Source organism: Brassica napus, chromosome C4 (assembly GCF_020379485.1).
Source record: "Brassica napus cultivar Da-Ae chromosome C4, Da-Ae, whole genome shotgun sequence".
Classification (NCBI taxonomy): Eukaryota; Viridiplantae; Streptophyta; class Magnoliopsida; order Brassicales; family Brassicaceae; genus Brassica; species Brassica napus.
In genome coordinates this window covers 43,560,144-43,581,405 of record NC_063447.1, presented here as the reverse complement: position 1 = coordinate 43,581,405, position 21,262 = coordinate 43,560,144, and the positions used below count along the sequence as shown (strand labels likewise).

Sequence of the window (21,262 nt, the reverse complement as noted above, 5' to 3'; positions counted from 1 at the left end):
TATTCTCTAGACATTCCGACGGAAATTTCTCCTTTTCTTGTAGTGAATAGGTGCATAAAGACCAAATAACCTTTAGAGTTGATAGTTACTGCATCTTTGCAACTATAATTAATTTTATAATTTATTAAAAATATGAAAAACAAAACTACTCATGTACATGATCTCGAGTGAAATACATATTTCTTTATTAAAAAAAAAAAATTAGGGTTCATGCTGTTCGTGAACAGTCTCCTCACAGTCTCTTCCCAACTTTTGTTGGAAATTGAATAACCTAAGAGAGAGATGGAGAGAGGAAGCAGAACAAAAATGCCTTTTTTAAAACGTAAAATTTAAAAAAATTTCAATACAAAAAAAAGAAGTTGAAGTTATTTACCGCTATCTCTACTTTGTATATTAAAATAGTCGATAAAAAAAACACAATAATAAAACATAGCGACAACACTTGCATAAACAAGTAGTAGACTACAAGTCTTGGTCTACTATTAAACGAGATCTAGATTATTTATATAGACGACTTGGTCTACTATTAAACGAGAACTAGATTATTTATATAGAACGGTATATTATTTATAAAGAACAAAATCAAACTAGTGTTAAACGAAAAAAAGAAAAAAATAGCGTGTGTTTTAAAAAGATTAGTACAGGACCAAAGAACATTTGTGCCTACAGAGTTACAACTGTAAGAGCTCTAATGTGATGCATGTTTTCATTTCCAATCAAGCATATCAAGAAGCCACAAAACCTCTTCTTTAGTCTCAGCAACATCACAGAAATCCAACTGAATCCCAAAAACGTCGAGAACCCCATCGTTTATATCCTCAGCATCCATGAAAAGCAAAGAGACCCATGCTCGTATCCCCGAGACAAAAGGGTAATAAGGAGATAAGTCAAGATACTCAAAAGCAAGAGCCCGGTAGGACGAACGGTCGATATACTCAAAGACAGACCGGTTGATTATCCTAGCAACCTTGTCTGAATCATTCCTTCCCACAAGCATAGAGACACTAACCGTCTGGTTTAACGGAACAGTGAATCTAGGCTCAGCGGGAACAACCATTTTGTAATCAGGTTTCGCTAAGTGAGTCCTAAGAACGTTGCTGATTCCTGATGGTAAAGGTTTGATTCCCGTTTCCATCGCAAGACCGGGAATTAAACCGGAGTAAACCGGTTTATCTTCGGACCAAATGTCGACGAAGAACTCCAAGTTCTCGAAGGAGAGCCTTGGAGGAGGGAGGGTACGGTTTAGCCTCCGTTTGCTAAACGTTTGAAACATCTTGTAGTATGTTCCGGTGGGCGGTTTGGTTCGTTTGCAGACGGAAGGCCATTTCTTGGCGCATTGACATTTCCAGTAAAAATCGTCCTTTGCTATGTGTCTCCACTGTTTGCAGACACCCATACAAGCTGCTAGATCTTCTCCTTCAAGCAATGGAAAAACATTCTTCAAGACTTCTTCTGTGAACATCTTTAAACAATGCTGCTCAACGAAACTACACACACAAAAAACAGTGACCAATTTGGTTAGTTTAATCAAATATATTCAGACAAATGTGAACATCAGAACAGATCCTGATTGATTCTGTAATCAATTTTCATCAACAAAAGCATCGAACTTTAGGATCAGACCAGAATTATCTAATTGGGTAAATCAAATCTGCGATTTTCATACAATTACAAGTTGAAATCGAAATCGACAACATCTTTTTTTTTAAAAAAAATTCAGTATTTTTTCGTGAAGACGAGCGAGATCCATATCGTAAGCTTGAAATAGAACATGATCATGGTCAAAATGAACAAGAATCAGAACGCCGCATGCTACTTTCAGATTCAGCAATATTCAAGAAAAAGAAAAAACTAACCTTGCACAAGATCTGGGGAGGTTGAATCTGGATGATCTTGTAGATACGACTGAAAATCTTTTCCTGGGAAATTAGGGGTAACCGAAAGCAAGCAAATGCATCGGTAAATCTGAAGAAAATTAGGAAAATTAATGAGAAACTAAATTAACTAAATGGGCCTTAGCCCATTAATCTAGCCCAAGATCATAAAATGGATTAGAAATTTTTGGAAGTAATCTATTCTACTAACTCCATCAACTATTTCCCACAAGTTTTCACTAATAAAATTTTAATAAATACAATTATATTTTTGAAGTTTACAATTTTTAATTTATGCATTGAAAATATGAAAAATGTATCTTTTTGGAACTAATTTTAAGAATGGAAGGAGTATTAAATTAGAAACATCACCAGTGATAGAAGTTTAGTCTAATTAATTATTTTCAACGATTTACACTTAAAAATACTAACTGCATCTAATCTATCTTATTAAAACTCAAGTACAAAATTGGAGTGTTTGGAGACTTAAATAGGACTATTAAAAAAATTTGGAGTGTTTGGAAACATGAATTGTAGTCTTTTAAAAAATTAATTTTGTTTGGAAACAAGGATAGTAGTATTAAGAAAAAAAAATAATGGGCTTATGTTATTAAGAAAAATTAAAAGGTCATCATATTATAAGAAACTATCTATCTGGCCCAGATTTAAAATATACGAAAATGGGTCAATCTAATTGCCTAAAACTTTTTCTTTTCTAAACTAACCATAAAACAAAATTTAAAATTTATACACATATTTCAAATCAAAATAATAATTTAAATTTGATTTATATCAAAAATTGATTAAAAAATAATACATATATTCAAAAATGGATTTTTACTAAACTATTTTTCAATAACCATTATAAAAAAATGTTGTCAATATATATAATAAAAATACAATACAAAGCTCAATTTGAAATACCAACTCAAATTATGGTTTTTATTTTTCATATTAAGTTTTAATAAGATAGATATATGTAATTATTTATATGATGGTACGTATAAAATACTATTAATTATATGATTACTTATATGATGGTACGTATAAAATACGATTAATTACATGATGACAGTATACGATATATAATAATGAATAGGGATGGGATTTCGGGCACCAATACGGGTTTGGTTCTGATCGGTTTGTATTTAGGGTTTTCAGGGTCAAAGATTTAAGCCCTGTTAGGATGTTTCTAAATTTTGGTTTGAGTTTGATACGGATCTTTGCGGGTTTGATTCGCGTTTGGATAACCCATTTAAATTATTTTTAAAGTTTTAAATCATTATCTATTTTAAATTTCTCAAAATCTATAAATAAAATAATATATTACCTATAAATTTGAATAACATATGTCAGAATACCTAAGCTTAACATATCAATTGGCTTGATTTAAAATTTTGGATACGAAATCAATAATTATTTTAAGTATTTTTGGAGATTTTAGTATACTTTAACTATTGCAGATATTTACTTTTGACTATATATATATATATATTCAAGTATTTAAACCAATATAAAAGTATCATTCTTAATGTTTTATATACGTTAAATCTAAAAATAATTAATATATATATATAAGTATATAAATCTATTTTTAGATAAATTCGGGTACCCGAATACTTCGGTTCGGATCAGATTTGGTTTTCTAAATAACAAAATTTCGAATAATTTGAATATTTAATCAATTTATGTTCGGGTTTGGTACTATATTTTCAGATCGGTATCGATTCTGTTCCTTGGATTCATTTTGTAAAACCCTAATAATTACATGAAAAACAAATATCAACATATTTTTCAAAATATACACCCGCGCGCCTGCTAACATTAAAGTTGAAGTTTAAGTACACATTGGGATTGTTTGGCAATATGAATAGTAGCTAAAAAAAATAAAACTATTTAGAAACATGGATAGCACTAAGTTAGAAAAAAAAATGGGCTTATGCTACTAAAAAAATTGGAAGTCCATTATATTAAAAAGTAATGGGTCTATGTTACTTGATATATATATTCAAATCAAAATAATAATTTAAAATTAATTTATATAAAAAATTCATTCAAAAAAAAAAATATATATATATATATATTCAAAATTTGATTTTTACTAACATATTTTCCAATAACTATTATAAAAATGTTTTCAATATATATAATAAAAATACAATACAAAGTTCAACTTCAAACACCAAATTAAATTATGGTTTTTATATTTCACATTAAATTTTAAAATATAATATATGTGATTATTTATATGATTGTACGTATAAAATATTATTAATTATAAGAAAACTTATTTGATGGTACGTATAAAATACAATTAATTATATGATAACACATATTTTGTAACCTATGATGACACATATAGGATATATAATAGTGATTAGGGGTGGGCGTTCGGGTTCGTTCTCGGGTCTTTTTGGGATTTCGTATTCAGTTCAAATCTTTGAGGATTTGGTTCGGATTCGGATAACCAATTTAAATAAGTTTGGTTTAAATATTTGGATAGATAATTAATAATTATTTAAGTATTTTTTGAGTTTTTAGTATTTTTTTAACTATTTAAGATATTTACATTTAACTATTTGTATATATTTTCAAGCATTTATGTGAACTTAAAAGTATCATATATATTCTGGATGTTTTTATATATATTAAATCTAAAAATAATTAATATATATAAGTATATAAATCTATTTTGGATACCCAAAATATTTCGGTTCGGATCGGATTAGGTTCCAGTTCTTCAAATACCAAAATTTTAAATAATTCGGATATTTAATCAATTCCGGTTCAGATTTAGTACTACTTATTCGGATTGTGATCGGTTTGATTCTTCGAATTCGAGTTTTTTGCCCAACTCTAAATAGTGACATAAAAAGAAAATAGCATTATATTTTTTTAAAAAATACACCCGCACGAGCGTGCGGGTCAAAATCTAGTTATATATTGTGGATGTAACCCACCACTTGAACATAATAATCGGGATTCACTTTTTTCTATTTACATCTAAATATCTTATTTAATCAAACAAAAACTAAAATTAAATAAATAGAGAACAATGCGTGATATACAGCATTAAAATCGTCGGTTAATAATTACTTCAATTAACATATTTTAAAATTACATCTAGATTCTCTAGAAGATAGCATCTAAATATATAATGTAACCATCTTCTATTTGGTACCTAATTATACGGCCATTATCTAATTTAAAATCTGAGTATATTTTTATGTGTATTTGATATTGTTATGGAAGTATTATTTATTTTAATATATTCTACGAATTTGAGTTTAACGGATTTTAAATAGGTTATTTGATTAAAAGTATTTATTAAATGTGATTTTATTTAAAGTTACAAAAATAACATAAATATAAAAATCAATTTTTTCAAAAAAAAAGTAAAACAAAAATTATATCCACCATTGAGAGACGGGTCAAAATCTACATCTCGGTTAACAATGAAACAAACCCAAAAATAAATACATGGGTGTACACTAATTTACGCCAAGAACAAGCGAGGCTTTTCTCTACTTTGTAGAGATAGAAATGCTCTCTCCCTACTTAACACATCTTCTATCTTTTAGAAGAGAAGAGACACAGGTTGATGCGGTCCCTCTTCAGAACTAAGAGATTGTGTAAACAAGAACACAATAAGAGTTTTCTTTAGGCAAATGCAATCTGCCTTTTATTTCTTTTTGGCTTTTCTTATATAGAAACAAAGGAACTACACGTTCCAACAAAACAGGAAGGAAATGGGAAATGGAAAAAGTGCACGTGTCTTACTCTGGTCCTATATGTTAGGAACAGAATGGACTAAGTATTATTTGCTGAAACAAAAACAAATGGAAATTAGAAACAGAGACTCAATCGTGGTAACGTGGATTTGGTCTCCTTTCTCTGCTTGACTTTCTCCCGCCAACTCTAACGTCTTGTACGTCATCTTCCTCATCACATGTGTTCAAAAAAAAAAAAAAAAGAAGAGAAGAGACACAAATCTTTTGTTTTTTGTTGTAAATACTGAGATCGATTTTGGAATTGATTTTGAAGTGATCTTCAACCAAGCCCAAAAAATACTTCAACTTTCTTCTTTATTCTCTAGGTTTTGGTTGATTAATAAAGTTATGATTAGATGTCGGAGTTAAAAGAAGTAGCTCTCTATGATTAGATGTTGCACTTGCTTGATCCTAGTGGACGGATAAAGATATTCGGGTCTGAGATACGCCGAAGACGTGGGTGCGCTCTAGTCGAATGATTGAGGAAGATTGAAGCTTAAGAAAGGATGGTGATCGAGAAGAGACTGCTTGAATTGGTACTGAAGATTGAAGCTTGTGATACGATGGAGAACGAAGAGACATGCAGGCAAAAAAGTAAGAACTGTGGCGGAGGAGTTCTTTAGCGACCGAGCTTGCCCTTCATTCTGAGAAGGGCACGTGTGTGCTATGTGTCTCGGGATGGCTTCTCCTTGACGCGTTATCTCATCTGCCGCTTGCTTTAAGTTTAAATTTTAACTAGAACCGCGCGTGGCAGTGGACGCATTGTTGGTTTGTGTTGTAACAGTGGATGCATTGTTGCTATTTTTAACTATGTGTTGGTTTGTGTTGTAACAGTGGATGCATTGTTGCTATTTTCTCCCCATTCGTGGCAGCTGGGAAAGAAATGTGATAGTAGTTGCTTCTTTACATTGAACCGAAGTAGTTTGGGCCTTGATAGCCTAGTGTTTTCCGTTATGGAACCTACTTACCTTCAAAATCTTTCACTTGGTTTGGATGATAGTCTTGCAGGGAGCATTGTGTTGTCAATGGAAGTGTTGTCAATGGAAGTTTTCCGTTTCATTAGTTCGTGTACGAACTTGTATTCGGATACTCAAGACTCACCGGTATTACAAGGTTTTACCTCTCGGATTTACGACCTCTCTGCCTTTGTTGCAGTGTGTCTAACCCTTTTGGTTGTGATCATATCAACGGGTATCTCTAAGCTTGTTTACAAGGTAGACTGTCAAGAACTCACTAACCTTCTTTCAGAGAGTTGGTCATTCGATGTTCACCGGATCTTACTCGCTATTCGATCCTTTATCTTTTCCTTTGTTGCTTTATATGCTCACTTTGTTTGTTGTTGTGCTTATGCTCAGTGCCGGCCCTGGACGGAAGCGGAAGAAGCTTGTGCTTCCGGCCGCCGTGAGATTATGTTAATTAGCGGCCACAAATTTTACAAAAGTTCTCTACAGCACTAATGGTTGCGATGCTCTTATGTGGACAAGAGGAAGTAGGTTCGATCCTTCCTCTTTAACTTTTTAAAAAATATTAGAATCAACTAATTTATAGGCCATTTTATTAATATTTGCTTCTGGTCTCATAAATACTGGGACCGGCTCTGCTTATGCTATGGCAAATTCTTTGGCTTGTGATGCCTTCCTATGTTGTAACACCTCCTCCTCTAATGGAGTTTTAAACGTTTAAGTTAATGAAGTAAAGTTTGATAAAAAAAAAAAACTAGAACCGTGCAATCGTGCGGTTATTTGTTTTTATTTTAGTAATAATGTAATAATATGATCTTGCACCATGATAAACTATATATATAAAAATTATAATACAAATTTGACTAATTATTAATATATATAAGTGAAACCAATTATTTTCTATATTTTTTTATTTTTGATAAAATTTCAAATTTATTAATCTAGGTACATCATCCATTTACAAAGAGAAACTAAAGAATACTAAAGAATAGGAAACCCTTAGAGAGCCTATTGTTTTTCAGTAAATGACGATGAAATCAAGGTGCAATTATTTTCTATATTAAATAATATGAATATTCATTTGTAACCGACAATTGTATAATAAAATTTACTCAATTGTCATACAAACAACTATGAGTTTGTATCAGTTTGACATGCTAAAGCCACCATGTTGGGTTATAAAAACGTTTGTTGAGCCCTTTCTCTAAAAAAGAAAAGAAAAACGACGTTTGTTAGTTGACACTGTTTTTGTATAAGCGATAGAAAGTATGTAGAGAGTAGGTATACATGTGGAAGTATATATAGTGGAGATTTGAAACCCTAGAGTATATGATATCTCTTAACCACCTTTGCAAGACATATTACGATTGATTTTACTAGAATAAATATTCTATTTATTGTGATACTGTAGTGAAACCAACAAAATAGGAAAGGTTAAGATTTTATAGTTGTTTGTTCGAATATTCTGTCAATTGATTTATTCATTAGCCGATTTAAATATATACAATTGTTTGTTCCTAAATTCAAGAGAAAATGAATATCTTATAAACAAATTTAGCTGATTTAGAAGTTATTGTTGGTATACGTAACTGATTTTCGAAATCTCGATATTTTTAATTAAACTAAATAAGTTTTTTTCTATTAATTATTAATCTATTTTGATTTTGTGTTCGTTGAAATATTTAAGGTGTTATGAAAAATGGTTGTAACATGCAATTTCTCCATGAGGTGCGTTATATAACCTTGCGTATGATGCAGATTAATTAAGCAAAGGGTGAGGAATAATATACATAGAGTTGACGATAATGTTTGGTTATGATGATTAATATAAACTCTTGTGGTGACGATTAAAATATAAAACTCTTGTCGTGATATTAGAGATTTTACTTTAATAAAAGTTAAAGTTAGAATAGTATAGATAATGATAGATAAAATGACGCTGAAATGCAAAGCGAGTTTAAGGGTTATAATTAATTTAGGAAATGAATAAATACATGGAAAAGACAAAGATTATTTAAACATAGATCGTTTAATTTTAGGTGGCACGAAAGTGTAAATACTTTTGAAAACTAAGTGGCAGTTTTTATAAGAACTTCTCTTTTATAGATTTACCTAAATCTCTGTTGTTGGGCTTCTTTAAATTTTCTTTGTACCTGTTTCATTTTCATGCCCGCCCACCCATTGGGCTTAATGAAAATCTTGCCAACAAAAAAAAACTTACGCCAAGAAAACCACCATATCTTCAGCTCCTAAAAAGACAATAAACTCTTGTGCTGATTCTTATTTTGGCATGATGTAAAAGTAGCACGATTCACCAAACTTATACAAACTGATATAATGGCTTAGGTATATGAAACAAGCTCATTACCTGATACGTATATACAAGGTGCAGACCCATGTGTGAATTTAATCAGTGTCAAAATAAATGAGGAGTCGCTTGTGTTGTGTTGCTCTTGGTTCGTTCCATGGTTGTTGTTTGTAGTTTCTGTTGTTTGTTGTTGTTGTTTAATTTCCGTTACTAATACTTATCTGTATCTTTTGTCAAAAACTTAAAATTGGAGAATCAGTTCAAAAAAAAATTAATAATAAATGAGGAGTCACTGGTGGCAATCAAACCCTCGTTTAGTGGAGTCAAAAACAATATTTTACCAATTCTACCATTAACACTTTAACAATTTCATATACAAAAACAACATAAGACACATTTTACATACATATTTTCACTCGTATTCTGATATGGTATATGAGCCAAAACCCTAAAAATAATTATTGCCTATTAATGAATTTCTCTTTTATCTTTCTCATCGATCTACTTTGGTGATCTCGAGCCAATTGCTCGTATTAGATCATTGTTTCACAGAAGCCTATTGTTTATTGTGTTCTTGTTCAATTAGATTTGAGCCCAATGTTCTTAAAATTTTTGTTATCACGTTCGATATTTTATCCATTGAAAATACATCTAATAAAGCGATCATTGTGGTATATTATCTGAATACTATCTTCCTCCACAGTGACCCTTAATGGAACAAACTATGAACGATGGACAAAGATGATGTGGAACGCATTGCATGCCAAAAACAAGCTGAAATTTATTGATGGGCTCCTTAAATGTCCTTCAACTAGAACCAACCATTACAAGTTGTGGAGAATCATAAACTCTATTTTGGTAGCTTGGATTCTCAACGCGATCGATCCCAAGCTTTGTTCTTTTATTTCTTTTTATGACACTGTCTAGGATCTATGACAAGGCTTGAAAGAAATGTTCTATATCAGGAATAATGCAGAACTCTATGAACTATGATTTCTTTTTCATAGTTCCAAATAATTAAGAAGGTCTCACTATTCAGATTTACTATGGGAAACTGAAGCGTATGTGGGATGATTTGGAAGACTGTGATCCTCTTCCTTCTTCTTGTTGTGGGAAGGGTTTTTGTGCTCAGCAACTTTCACATATCGCAAGGCGTGACAAAAGTGCATATCATAGTTTCAAATAGAGTTTGATGGTGTTCATTACCACAATATTAAATATTTTGGCTATGTCTTCCTCACCTTCTTTGTCTGATTTATACTATTTGATTTTGTAGGAAGAAAGACACTAGAGCATGAAAGTTCAGAGACTACCAGTATTAGGAACAGAAACACGAGATATCAAGAACTCTTTCTTGTATATTAGAAATCTGTTAAACAATCTTCGTAGATTTGTTTAATCCGAATTACTCTCAGTCACACACGACTAGAGACAGACCAATTTCTAATCTCACGAAACAGAAAGCCCGAGCTGCACTAACAAGTCACTCGTCTTTCTTAAGCTTCTAAGAACAATTCTCTTGCTCAAGCTTTTTCAATCTAAATGGCTAACCTAGATCTACCCAAAGTAATCAGGTTAAATACCCTTAACACAATATCTTATTTTCCTAATATTATGATAAGCCCAAATCTTCCAGATCTTCTTTGCTTCACGCCAAAGTAATCTCCTGGACCCAATGAGTGATCGACACGTCATCGTCGCATAATTGACTTGTAACAGCAAGTTACACATCCAACAGTATGTGCAACACGTCCCCTGTTTCACAATCCGTCAAGCTCCTTTTTCCTGAGCTTATATTCTCCCCCTTTTTATCTCAATGTGACAACCTAAGCAATCTGCAGTAAGACAAATCATAGCACAGATGTACACAACCAAAAGCTATCTAGACCAATCAAACCACAACACATGAACTGAACCATTATCCTTCAAAGAAAAAACGTAAACAAGGTTCATAGAACACATCCGATACATAGAGTCAAAGTTTTAGATGTCTTAAGATAGAAAACACTAAAAACAGAGTTTCAAGGAAAGATCAGATGTAACATAAACATCATTCTGAGTCATTTTCATCCTCCTCCTCGGTTTCATCATCTCCATCGTGCTCCTCAGCTTGACTAACCCCTGGATGTGGCACATAGTCTCCCCCTGCGTAGGTGCACATTAAGATAAAAACATATTTGTTAGACAAGCAACACCCAAAAACATAGAAACTGTACTACTCCCTTACTCATCAGGCAAACTCGAATGGCTTTAAGGCAATGGTGCGATCGATGTCCTCTTCGAGACTTGCAGTGCTTGAGTCTGCTCCAGTACCTCGACCTGCCTTTATGTCTTTGACAACCAACGTAGGAAGTCCAGTGAACTCATCATTGCGGGTGTCAGGAGGTATCACGCGCTGAAAGAGGATAACTTGTTGGATCAAAGTGGGGAACATGATTCGACGCGTCTTATCTATCCTGGTGTTCGCTGCCATGGTCAAGATCTGTTCGTAAACCAGCTTCCCAAAGTCGAAACCCTCATGATGATGAAGAATGTAGACGAACCTGAGACGCTCCTGATTCATAGACGTGTAGTTCGTACTAGGAATCAAGTTTGAGCATACCAGCTTGTAGAGAAACTGATTTGTTGCTGTGAGAAATTTCGAGCTCATGTTCTCCCATCGCCTTATTCTACCATCAGTGAGAAAGCCACAGACTTCATCCATGTTCTCATCCATCCAGTTAGGATCTTCTTCAAACCCAGGAATGCAATAAACAACATTAATCAAGCTCGGAGAGAAATCAACGAGCGAACCTCGGACATACACAGCTACTCCGTCATCTCGTTCTTGAGTATCCGGAAGATTAGCAATGAACTCTCTTACCACATTTGGCTGAAACGGATCGATATCAGTGAGAGTGTGGATCAAACCAGCTTCGGTAACAACCTTCAGTACATCGGAGAGATTGTCGTCCGTGAGGGAGATACATTGCTGAGTGATGAACTTCCTTCCTCGAAGATCCTTGAACCTATCAGCCGCCACCATCGAGATGAACTTGGCTGTCATTGGAAGTCTTGGTGGTCGCAGCAATTCGGGGTAGTGTTGAGCCTTAGTTTGATAGACGCTTCGACTCTCTTCATATCTCTGTTCTTTAGTTTGATTTTCCGGGGTTAGAGCCGCAACTAGAGGAGGATCGGAGTTGTCATCGGAGGATTCATCTTCCGAGAGAGATTTGACCTCTAGCTCAACATGCACCAGGGGAGGTGAGGTATTAACCGCTGAACCACGATGACGAAGCCGCTTGCGAGAGGAAGATCTCGATCCCGAAGGAATGTCGTGAGAGTTCATCGAGGCTGAGATTGAGCCTTGTAGAGGATAGGTTTCAGCTGGCTTGAGCTTAGAGAGACGCGAGCTTCTTCTTGCTGGTTGCATGTCGCTGGTGAGAGAGTGTATCGGCCAAGAGAAGGGAAGTGTGACACTTGAGCTAGCCGATTCCTTTTAAGTCACAAATGCAAACCCTAATCACACTTATAAGGCCTGTTAATAACACAAAAAAAGGCCCAAAAGATATTACCCATAAAGGATTAACAATAACTTAAAGTTTCAAATCAAGATCAAAATTTATTCAAACCATGTGATAGCATCACTTATGTTCGCGAGAGAGTTAGTGTAACCGATCATCATAACTCTAGTGAGCAATGCATCAACTGACAGACACTGACTTTTACAACTTGCTGCAGGGCATACTCATAGATGCCTTTTGTGTCCATAAGAGAGCTAACGGTTGCTTCCTACCAGTACTTAAGTCACCAAAAGGAAACTTTAGGCAAAATCAGTGAGGACAACCCAAGTCTGTAGCTGTTTCTCAGCCGAGTAGCTGTCACAGACAAGATCATTCCGCGTAAATCGTTCACATCTTAACCCCTACATCACATCACTTTGTATTATCCGGAAACAAAGTGTATACATCTTGCGAGTTTGTCCCTTCATCTCGACCGAAATAATATACTTTTTGTTGTTTCTACAAGAGTCTGTTTGTCACCTCAACTGAGTGAAATAGTTATCAATATTAGAGTCAAAGTGGGGCTACACCTTGCTCCAAGCTGAGCTATCCCAACGAGTCAACATCAACTCTGCCTAGTCCGAACAGTGATCGAAATCAGAGACTAAATGTTGCGACATCCAGCTCCAAAATGAGTATCCATTATTCCAGGATTTACTTATTTTGATTCATTCTTGTATTAATCAATATTGTGAGTGTGTGAGATATTACACCTTTTTCTCCTCTTCCTTGTTTCACTCAGTCTCTGCTGTGTTTCCTCATTCAATCCAGACAGTGATCAATACTCAGACCGAAAATGTTGCAGCATCCTGATCCAAGATGAGTGTCTTTCATCAGCAATCAAAAGACTGTAATGTTTAGGGGATAGACGAAACAGGTTATGCAGTTGAACTTGTTGCCTCAAGGTTTTAGAGTGGTGATGACGCAGTAACATGTAGTAACACATATGTACAAGGGCTCTCTTCTTCTGACATGACTTATTTAGAGATTCACAATTCCCAAGGCCTTTTGAAGGCTGAGGAATGCTTTATAATCCAGAGGTTTGGTGAATAAATCAGTCAGTTGTCTTTTCATTGGTACATGCTCCAAGATGACAATTTTCATCTCACCAACTCTCTCACAAAGTGATGCCTAATGTCAACATGTTTGGTACGCGAATGCTGAACCGGATTTTTAGACAAATTTATGGCACTCATATTATCACAATGGACTAGCATAGGGTCAGAAATAATACCATAGTCCACGAGCATTTGTCGCATCCAAAGTAACTGAGTGAAACAGCTTCCTAGGGCGATATACTCAGCCTCGGCGGTAGAGAGAGAGAAACACAGTTTTGCTTCTTGCTATGCCACGCTACCAAGTTATTTTCAAGGAATAAACATCCACCTGATGTGCTATGTCTATCATCCAGACATCCTGCCCAGTCAGCATCACAGAACCCTGCAAGATTCACGTTAGTTTCAAAGGTATAATGTAGACCAAAGTCCAGCGTACCTTTCACATATTTTATAATGCGTTTAACTACATTCATATGTGATTCCTTGGGACATACTTGATATCGCGCACAGATACCTACACTCAGACACAGATCAGGTCGACTTGCAGTAAGGTAGAGCAGACTCCCTATCATAGCTCTATACAGCTTTTCATCGACCGGTTTCCCATCATCATCTCGTGATAATTTCGTAGTTGTGCTCATCGGAGTGTATGATGTCTTACTCGTCTGCATCCCAAATCTTTTAATAAGATTCTTAGCATATGTGCTTTGTGATACCGTGATTCCATCATCAAGTTGTTTGACTTGCAGTCCAAGAAAATAGCTTAACTCGCCCACCATACTCATCTCGAACTCCTTGGTCATAGTTCTTACAAACTCATCAACCATGTCTTAAGAGGTTCCTCCGAATATGATATCATCAACATAGACTTGAATGATAAGTATGTCACTTCCATTCTCTCCAATAAATAAGGTTTTATCAACTCCTCCTCGTTGAAACGCAGCCTGAGTCAGAAACTCTGTCAGTCGGTCATACCATGCTCGAGGAGCCTGTTTAAGCCCATACAGTGCCTTCTTGAGTTTGTAGACATGATCGAGGAAGTGAGGATCCTCGAAACCCTTCGGTTATGTGACATATACTTCTTCCTGTAACACACCATTCAGAAAAGCACTTTTCACATCCATTTGATATAGCTTAATCCGCAAATTGCATGCCATTCCGCACAACAGTCTGATCGACTCAAGTCGTGCAACCGGAGCAAATGTCTCATCAAAGTCCACACCTTCAATTTGTGTGTAGCCTTGTCCCACAAGTCTGGATTTGTTTCTGACTACATTCCCAATTTCATCAGTCTTATTCTTGTGGATCCATTTAGTCCTAATGATGTTCACACCCTCAGGTCGTGGAACTAGCTCCCATACTTGTAAACGATCAAACTGCTCAAGCTCCAGATGCATAGACTTTGTCCAAAACTCATCGTTCAGTGCTTCCTGAAACATTTTAGGTTCAATCAAGGATACAAAACACTCAAGTTCGTTCATCTCCACCACGAAGCAAGCAAGCTTGACCATTTCTTTGAAGTCAATCTGTTTCTTCCTTGTGACCCTCTCGTCAAACACTCCACCAATCACATCGGCAGACGAATGATTCTTATGCACTTTGGCTCAATCCAGGTCAACACGCTGTTCCCCGGTCTGATCATCCTCTTCTTCTGACTCGTTTTTAATTTTTACTTCTGAGGATGCTGAAGCCGGCTGTGTGACACATTCAATGTTCTGAGTGACTCGAGCTTGATAGAAACCAATACTGTCATCGAACACAACGTTTACGTTATCTCCAATGAACTTAGTGCGTTGATTAAATACTCTGTACGCTGAGCTATTCGTTGAAAATCCTAGAAACATCCCAACATTACTTTTCGCATCGAACTTTCCAAGATGATCTTTATCATTCAAGATGTAGCATAGACAACCAAAGACATGCATATGATTGAGGTTTGGAGCCTTTCCTTTGAACACTTCATATGGGGTAGTTTTTGTGTTTGGCTTGACATACACGCGATTGATAACGTAACATGCAGTAGCTATAGCCTCTGCCCAAAAACCAGATGGAACACTGTTTCCACAAAGCATTGCTCTCGCCATTTCCTGCAGAGTTCTGTTCTTCCTTTCCACTACTCCATTCTGTTGAGGAGTTCTAGGGGCTGCATACTTATGTTGGATTCCTTGACTGTGACAGAACTTATCAAATTCTTCATTTTGAAACCCCCCTCCATGATCACTCTTGATCTGCACAATGCCGCCTTTCTCCTGCTTAAGTTGTAGGGCCAGAATGCGAAAACTCTCCAATGCATCTGATTTATTCCTCAGAAAGTCTACCCAAGTGTATCGAGAGAAATCATCTACAAGGACAAAGATATATCTTTTACCAGCAACACTATCTGGCGTGATAGGTCCCATAAGATCCATATGCACTAGCTCCAGTATTCCCTTGGATCTGATTTCAGAAATCTGCTTGTGCTGAACCTTAACTTGTTTCCCTTGACAGCACCCTCCGCATACGGTGTCTGTTTGTTTCTCAAGTTCTGGGACTCCCCTGACAACCTCAGCATTCACTAGCCGTGTCAAACCATTTGTGTTCATTTGTCCAAGCTTCTTGTGCCAAAGATCCAGCTTAGACTCTTTTGCCGTGTAACACAAGTGTGATGGCTTCCATATGTAGCAGTTCTTTCCAGATCGCACTCCGCTTAGAACCACATTCCCTTTAGCATCGACTGCTCGACATTCTGTGCTGTTGAAGATAACTTATAACCCTTCATCACAAAGTTGGCTAACACTGATGAGATTTGCCTTAAGGCCATCCACATAAAATACATTAATGAGTCTAGGTAGAACATTTTTTTCCAGTTCCTTCACTCCTCGTACCATCACCGAATGTCGCTTTGCCTCCTTTGAGGTACCCGAGCTTCTAAAAGAAATCTTGATTTCCTGTCATGTGTTTTGAGCAGCCACTATCAAAGTACCACAGTGTATCAAACTGTGAGTTGGAATCTGAACTTGTGTAAGCGACGTTGCTTAACTAATTTAGTTTCAGTGGACAATCTCGCGAAGTTGCAAACGATAGGCTGTTCTGTGTTCGTGCGTGTTTCACTCTTCTTATTGTGTGAGACAGTCGGGGCTCTCTGTTTGTAGTTCGGGTACAGATCTCGCTTTGCTATCCAGACATGACCATACAAGGATGGTTCCATAAGACAAAGGTTCATTCTCCAGGCTCATTGATACTGATACTTACGAAAGTAACAATACTTGACGTTATGTCCATGTTTTCCGCAGAAGTGACACCCATTTCCTCGTCGAGTAGTAGGTTTCTTCTTCGGATCTCGACCTTTCAGATTATCAGCCTGAATCTCATCCAATATTTTGACTTCTTTTCCTTTCAAACCTCCTTTCACAAAGACGGTTTCTTCAGCAGATTTGGATGTAGAACCTTGAAAATCTAATCCCCAATTGCTACTAGGACACTGGCCAACGGTGAGAAGATGATCTAGAGTTGTGGTGCCGGTCGTGAGCATTCTCACTTTCTTGAGGTTATCAGCGAGTTGGTTTTCCAGCAGTTTGCTCTTGTCCATCTCCTTGGTTAGTTGATCACTCAGATGAGATATTTTCAGCTCAAACTGTTTTTGCACCCTTTCTTGTTCAGTCATTGCTCTCTTTAGTGACATCATCTCTTGATCCGAGTCTTTCAGTATTGATAATTCAGCATCATGTTCAGAGGGTTTCTCCAATTCCAGGATGTTCACCTGAGCTTTTAGCATAGCCTTATCTTTCAGTAGTTGCAAGTTCTCATGACTAAGTTCTGCGAATTTGTCAAACAGAGACTTGTATTCTATTTCAAGATCGTGGTTGAAATCATCTTCATCCTCTTCCACGGCTGAACTTAGTTTTGGTTCTTCTTCCTTACAGACAAGTGCCATGAAGTTTATATGTAGCTCGTCTCCATCGCTATCACTCTCTGAGTCTGTATCACTGAAACACATGAGTGACTTGTCCTTTTTTAGATTGTTAGGACATTCACTTCGAGTGTGACCAAAACCCTTACAGTCAATGCACTTCAGCTCTTTTCGTTTAGCTAGAGGACACTCATTGCGGTAATGCCCGAAACCTTCGCATTCATGGCATTGCAACTTCTTTTTTCTTAGTGTTCTTTGAATCATGCCTAGAGCTGTTACGATCTGATTCATTCTCTGGAACAGTGAGTTAGAGCGATTTCCTCCTTTCTCCATTCGTTTGATGAACTTGTTGAAGTTTCGACATAAATCCTAAGTTTTCTTCAACCTTAGTGACTCGATCCTGCTCTTTAGAGTCAGCTACAAACGCGATACTCTTTTGAGAGTTTGAGGTTCGATTAGTTTTCTCCAGATTGTGAACCTTCAAAATACCAGACAGTTGGTTAAATTTCATCTAATCAGTATTAACGGCTATATCCAGTACTGCCTTATATGCCTCAAACCGTGGAGGTAGACATCTTTGCAGCTTCTTCACCAAATCATGCTCGTCATATTTCTTTTCAAGAATTGAAGCTTCGCTAGCAAGTTCACTGATTTTTGAGATGAATCCGTCAATTGGTTCATCATCACCCATCCGAAGGTTTTCAAATTTTGAAGCTAAATGGTCAATTCTTGTTCTCCGCACGTTAGTATTTCCTTCAAAGTGATTGACCAAAATGTCCCATGCCTTTTTAGCATATTCACAACCTTGGATGATTTTGAACTGATCCAGATCAACTGCAGAGAAGATCGCAGTGAGTGCTTTAGAGTTGAATTTCGATGCTGCCTTCTCTTGATCAGTCCACCTATACTTTGGCTTAGGATCCAAAGTTTTGTCTTATGTCATCATCATAGGAACAGACCAACCTTCTTCTACTGCGGTCCAAGCATCCTTATCAATTCCTCTAATCAGTTGTCACATCCTTGCCTTCCAATGACCGAAGTTACAGCTGTCCAGCATGATAGGTTTCTGAATCCCTAATAGTTCCTTCATGGTGTCCATGAAATCCGCAGGATCTCAACCTGTCAGTAGTGTATGATACCATAGAGGTTTCCTGCTCTGATACCAAATGAAAGTTCAGAGACTACCAGTATTTGGAACAGAAACACGAGATATCAAGAACTCTTTCTTGTATATTAGAAATCTGTTAAACAATCTTCCTAGATCTGTTTAATCCGAATTACTCTCAGTCACACACGACTAGAGACGGACCAATTTCTAATCTCACGAAACAGAAAGCACGAGCTGCACTAACAAGTCACTCGTCTTTCTTAAGCTTCCAAGAACAATTCTCTTGCTCAAGCTTTTTCAATCTAAATGGCTAACCTAGATCTACCCAAAGTAACCAGGTTAAATACCCTTAACACAATATCTTATTTTCCTAATATTATGATAAGCCTAAATCTTCCAGATCTTATTTGCTTCACGCCAAAGTAATCTCCTGGACCCAATGAGTGATCGACACGTCATCGTCGCATAATTGACTTGTAACAGCAAGTTACACATCCAACAGTATGTGCAACACGTCCTCTGTTTCACAATCCGTCAAGCTCCTTTTTCCTGAGCTTACAGAGCATTACTCGTATACCTCTCAATTTTTTCCTAACGTTGTGAGGTTCTCATCACAAGTTTCTCTCTCTAATTCTTAGTTTTGTGGTCGTGCATCTTACTTGTGCCCACATTGTCGAAAAACTGGACATGAGGTTAGTCGTTGTTATTAGCTTATTGGATTTTCGGACTCGTTTTCTGCTCGAGGTCGTGGCAGGTCTCGTGGTTGCGCTTTACAGATTGGATATGGGTGGGCCAATAAAGCTCAGCTGTCTGAAATATTTGGCGTATCTGTGATTCTCTTGAGCTTATGACGCTTGACCGAGAAGGTTTTCCATTATCAGATTCAAAATGGAATCAATCTGTTCAGCTATTGAAACCGTGAGATAACAAACTAAGTCCCACATTGGAGAATTAGACAATGAGTGTCTAATATATAAAGAGATGTCCAACTTTAATACTACGAGGCCTTTTGGAAAGGAGCCCAAAAGTAAATTCATGCGGGCCAGCGCTCTTAGGCCCAAAGTGGACAATATCATACTAATCATATAATATAGAGTTGGACATGGGCTCACACAATCCCAACAATTGGTATCAGAGCGGTTGACGAGAAATATGCAAAAGACCAATATACCCTTCGAGAGATGAATGGTATCCTATGAGTTAGGAATGAGAGGTGTGTGGCGGAGATCAAGTCAAAAGATTCTGGAAGTCAATTGTGGAACACGAGATGAATGTGATCCTTAGTTTGATGAGGAGAATGTGAGATAACAAACTAAATCTCACATTGGAGAATTAGACAAAGAATGTCTAATATATGATAAATTTTCTTTTGTTGGTTTTTGTCATACTTTACATTGTTCTTTGTGTTCCTCACTTGACCAACACATTTCTCTTTGTTGCTTGGTTGCATAAGGAGAGCCCTGGTTTTGCAGTATTTACGTACTTGTTTTGTTATGTACGAAAATGCAGACCGGAGTAGGTGATGAGTATGATGGTGTTTACTTCTTTAGTTTGTTTCATAAAATCACAATTTATTCGCATTACCGAAAAAACTAACATTTTATTTAATTTTTTTTTGCTAAAATTTGAATATTTAATTAAATCATTAGAAAATATTATGGTGATTATACAATTATAGCCACCGTAATAACTTGATTTGCAAAGTATATCTTAATTTAGAGAAAGCTCATTTTAACATGAAGAATGAAATTATCAATTGTGTAATTAAATTTATAATTCAAGCACAGCAGTGATAATGATGTATTTATTTGTTTGGAGTTTGACAATCAGTTTGAATAATTCTAAAACGCGGCTGCAGAGGCCATTTACTCGCCAAGTACGCGGTAGGCGGTGAAGAACCGTGGAGATTTTATCCAATTCGAGGAAAAACGCGGAAATAAAAAAAATCTTCAAACTTTGTTGTTTTTTGGGTCAAAAACGTGTATTAAACGCATGATTTAGTGTTTTTAAGTAGAAGTCGAGTTGATTTTGTGAACTAAACGAGTTAATTTAGTAAAAAAATAGATAGAAACTTTCATGATAACAGTGACGGCACGCAGGAAAATAATTAGGTCAGGAAGAAGAAGATTCAAAAATTATGTTTATGCCCTTATTTAATATAAATGAGTAAAAAAAGTCTAAATACATGAAGGAAAGGTATCAAACTTGTCCCTTGGTAGTTTTAGAAGAGTGCATTTACCATTCTAGCTGTGAAAAAACATTGTTCTCATTCGCATCGTTAAATATATTACCTTAAATTTTAAAATTTTAATATGAATAAAATTATAATATGATAAACTAATGCCATATTAATCCCCTAGTAAACTCCGAGATTTTGCTAACTCGCTAGGCACATGCTAACTGTCCGATTCACGCCTAGCGCTATTTCGAACCTTGAATAAAACCAATTGATAAACACTAAAAGAGGACAAAATAGCGAAGCATGGGAGACAAGAGAAAGAAGGTCAGAGTGTGGGATCAATATTAGTCACTATTCACTGACGCAACAACTTACCCCTTGTGTTTAGTCTTAGGGTACCTCATTTCCCCACCAAAACCTCAATATTTATATTCCTGCCTCTTGATATTTTTTTAAAATAAAATATAAGGAATAAAGTGAAAGTATATGAGAGGAAAGGCCAGAAAATTACGGCACATGGGATGTTGATATTATCAAAAATAAATGGATACTTTGTTTTTTTTAGGACATGC

At 35.9% G+C, this 21,262-nt stretch overlaps 2 protein-coding genes across 2 annotated transcripts; both read right to left on the bottom strand.

Moving 5' to 3' along the window:
• Positions 1-521: 521 nt before the first annotated feature.
• On the bottom strand, positions 522-1,985 carry LOC106426550 (F-box protein At5g39250). The gene is made up of 2 exons (XM_013867263.3): positions 1,857-1,985; positions 522-1,487 (listed from the first exon to the last, which is right to left on the bottom strand). The coding sequence occupies exon 2, from the start codon at positions 1,460-1,462 to the stop codon at positions 707-709; it is 756 nt and encodes a 251-aa protein (XP_013722717.1). The 5' UTR covers positions 1,463-1,487; positions 1,857-1,985; the 3' UTR covers positions 522-706.
• Positions 1,986-15,118: 13,133 nt separating this feature from the next.
• Positions 15,119-17,736, bottom strand: LOC106426541. The gene is made up of 2 exons (XM_022701945.1): positions 16,746-17,736; positions 15,119-16,239 (listed from the first exon to the last, which is right to left on the bottom strand). Exons 1-2 carry the CDS (start codon positions 17,734-17,736, stop codon positions 15,119-15,121), a joined length of 2,112 nt encoding a protein of 703 aa, XP_022557666.1.
• Positions 17,737-21,262: the final 3,526 nt, after the last annotated feature.

Coding starts and splice junctions, on each gene's coding strand:
- LOC106426541 (XM_022701945.1), bottom strand. CDS start 17,736: ATGGAGAAAGGAGGAAATCGCTCTAACTCACTGTTCCAGAGAATGAAT. Junction 16,240..16,745: donor CGTCAAGTATTGTTACTTTC/GTAAGTATCAGT, acceptor TCAACAGCACAG/AATGTCGAGCAGTCGATGCT.
- LOC106426550 (XM_013867263.3), bottom strand. CDS start 1,462: ATGTTCACAGAAGAAGTCTTGAAGAATGTTTTTCCATTGCTTGAAGGA.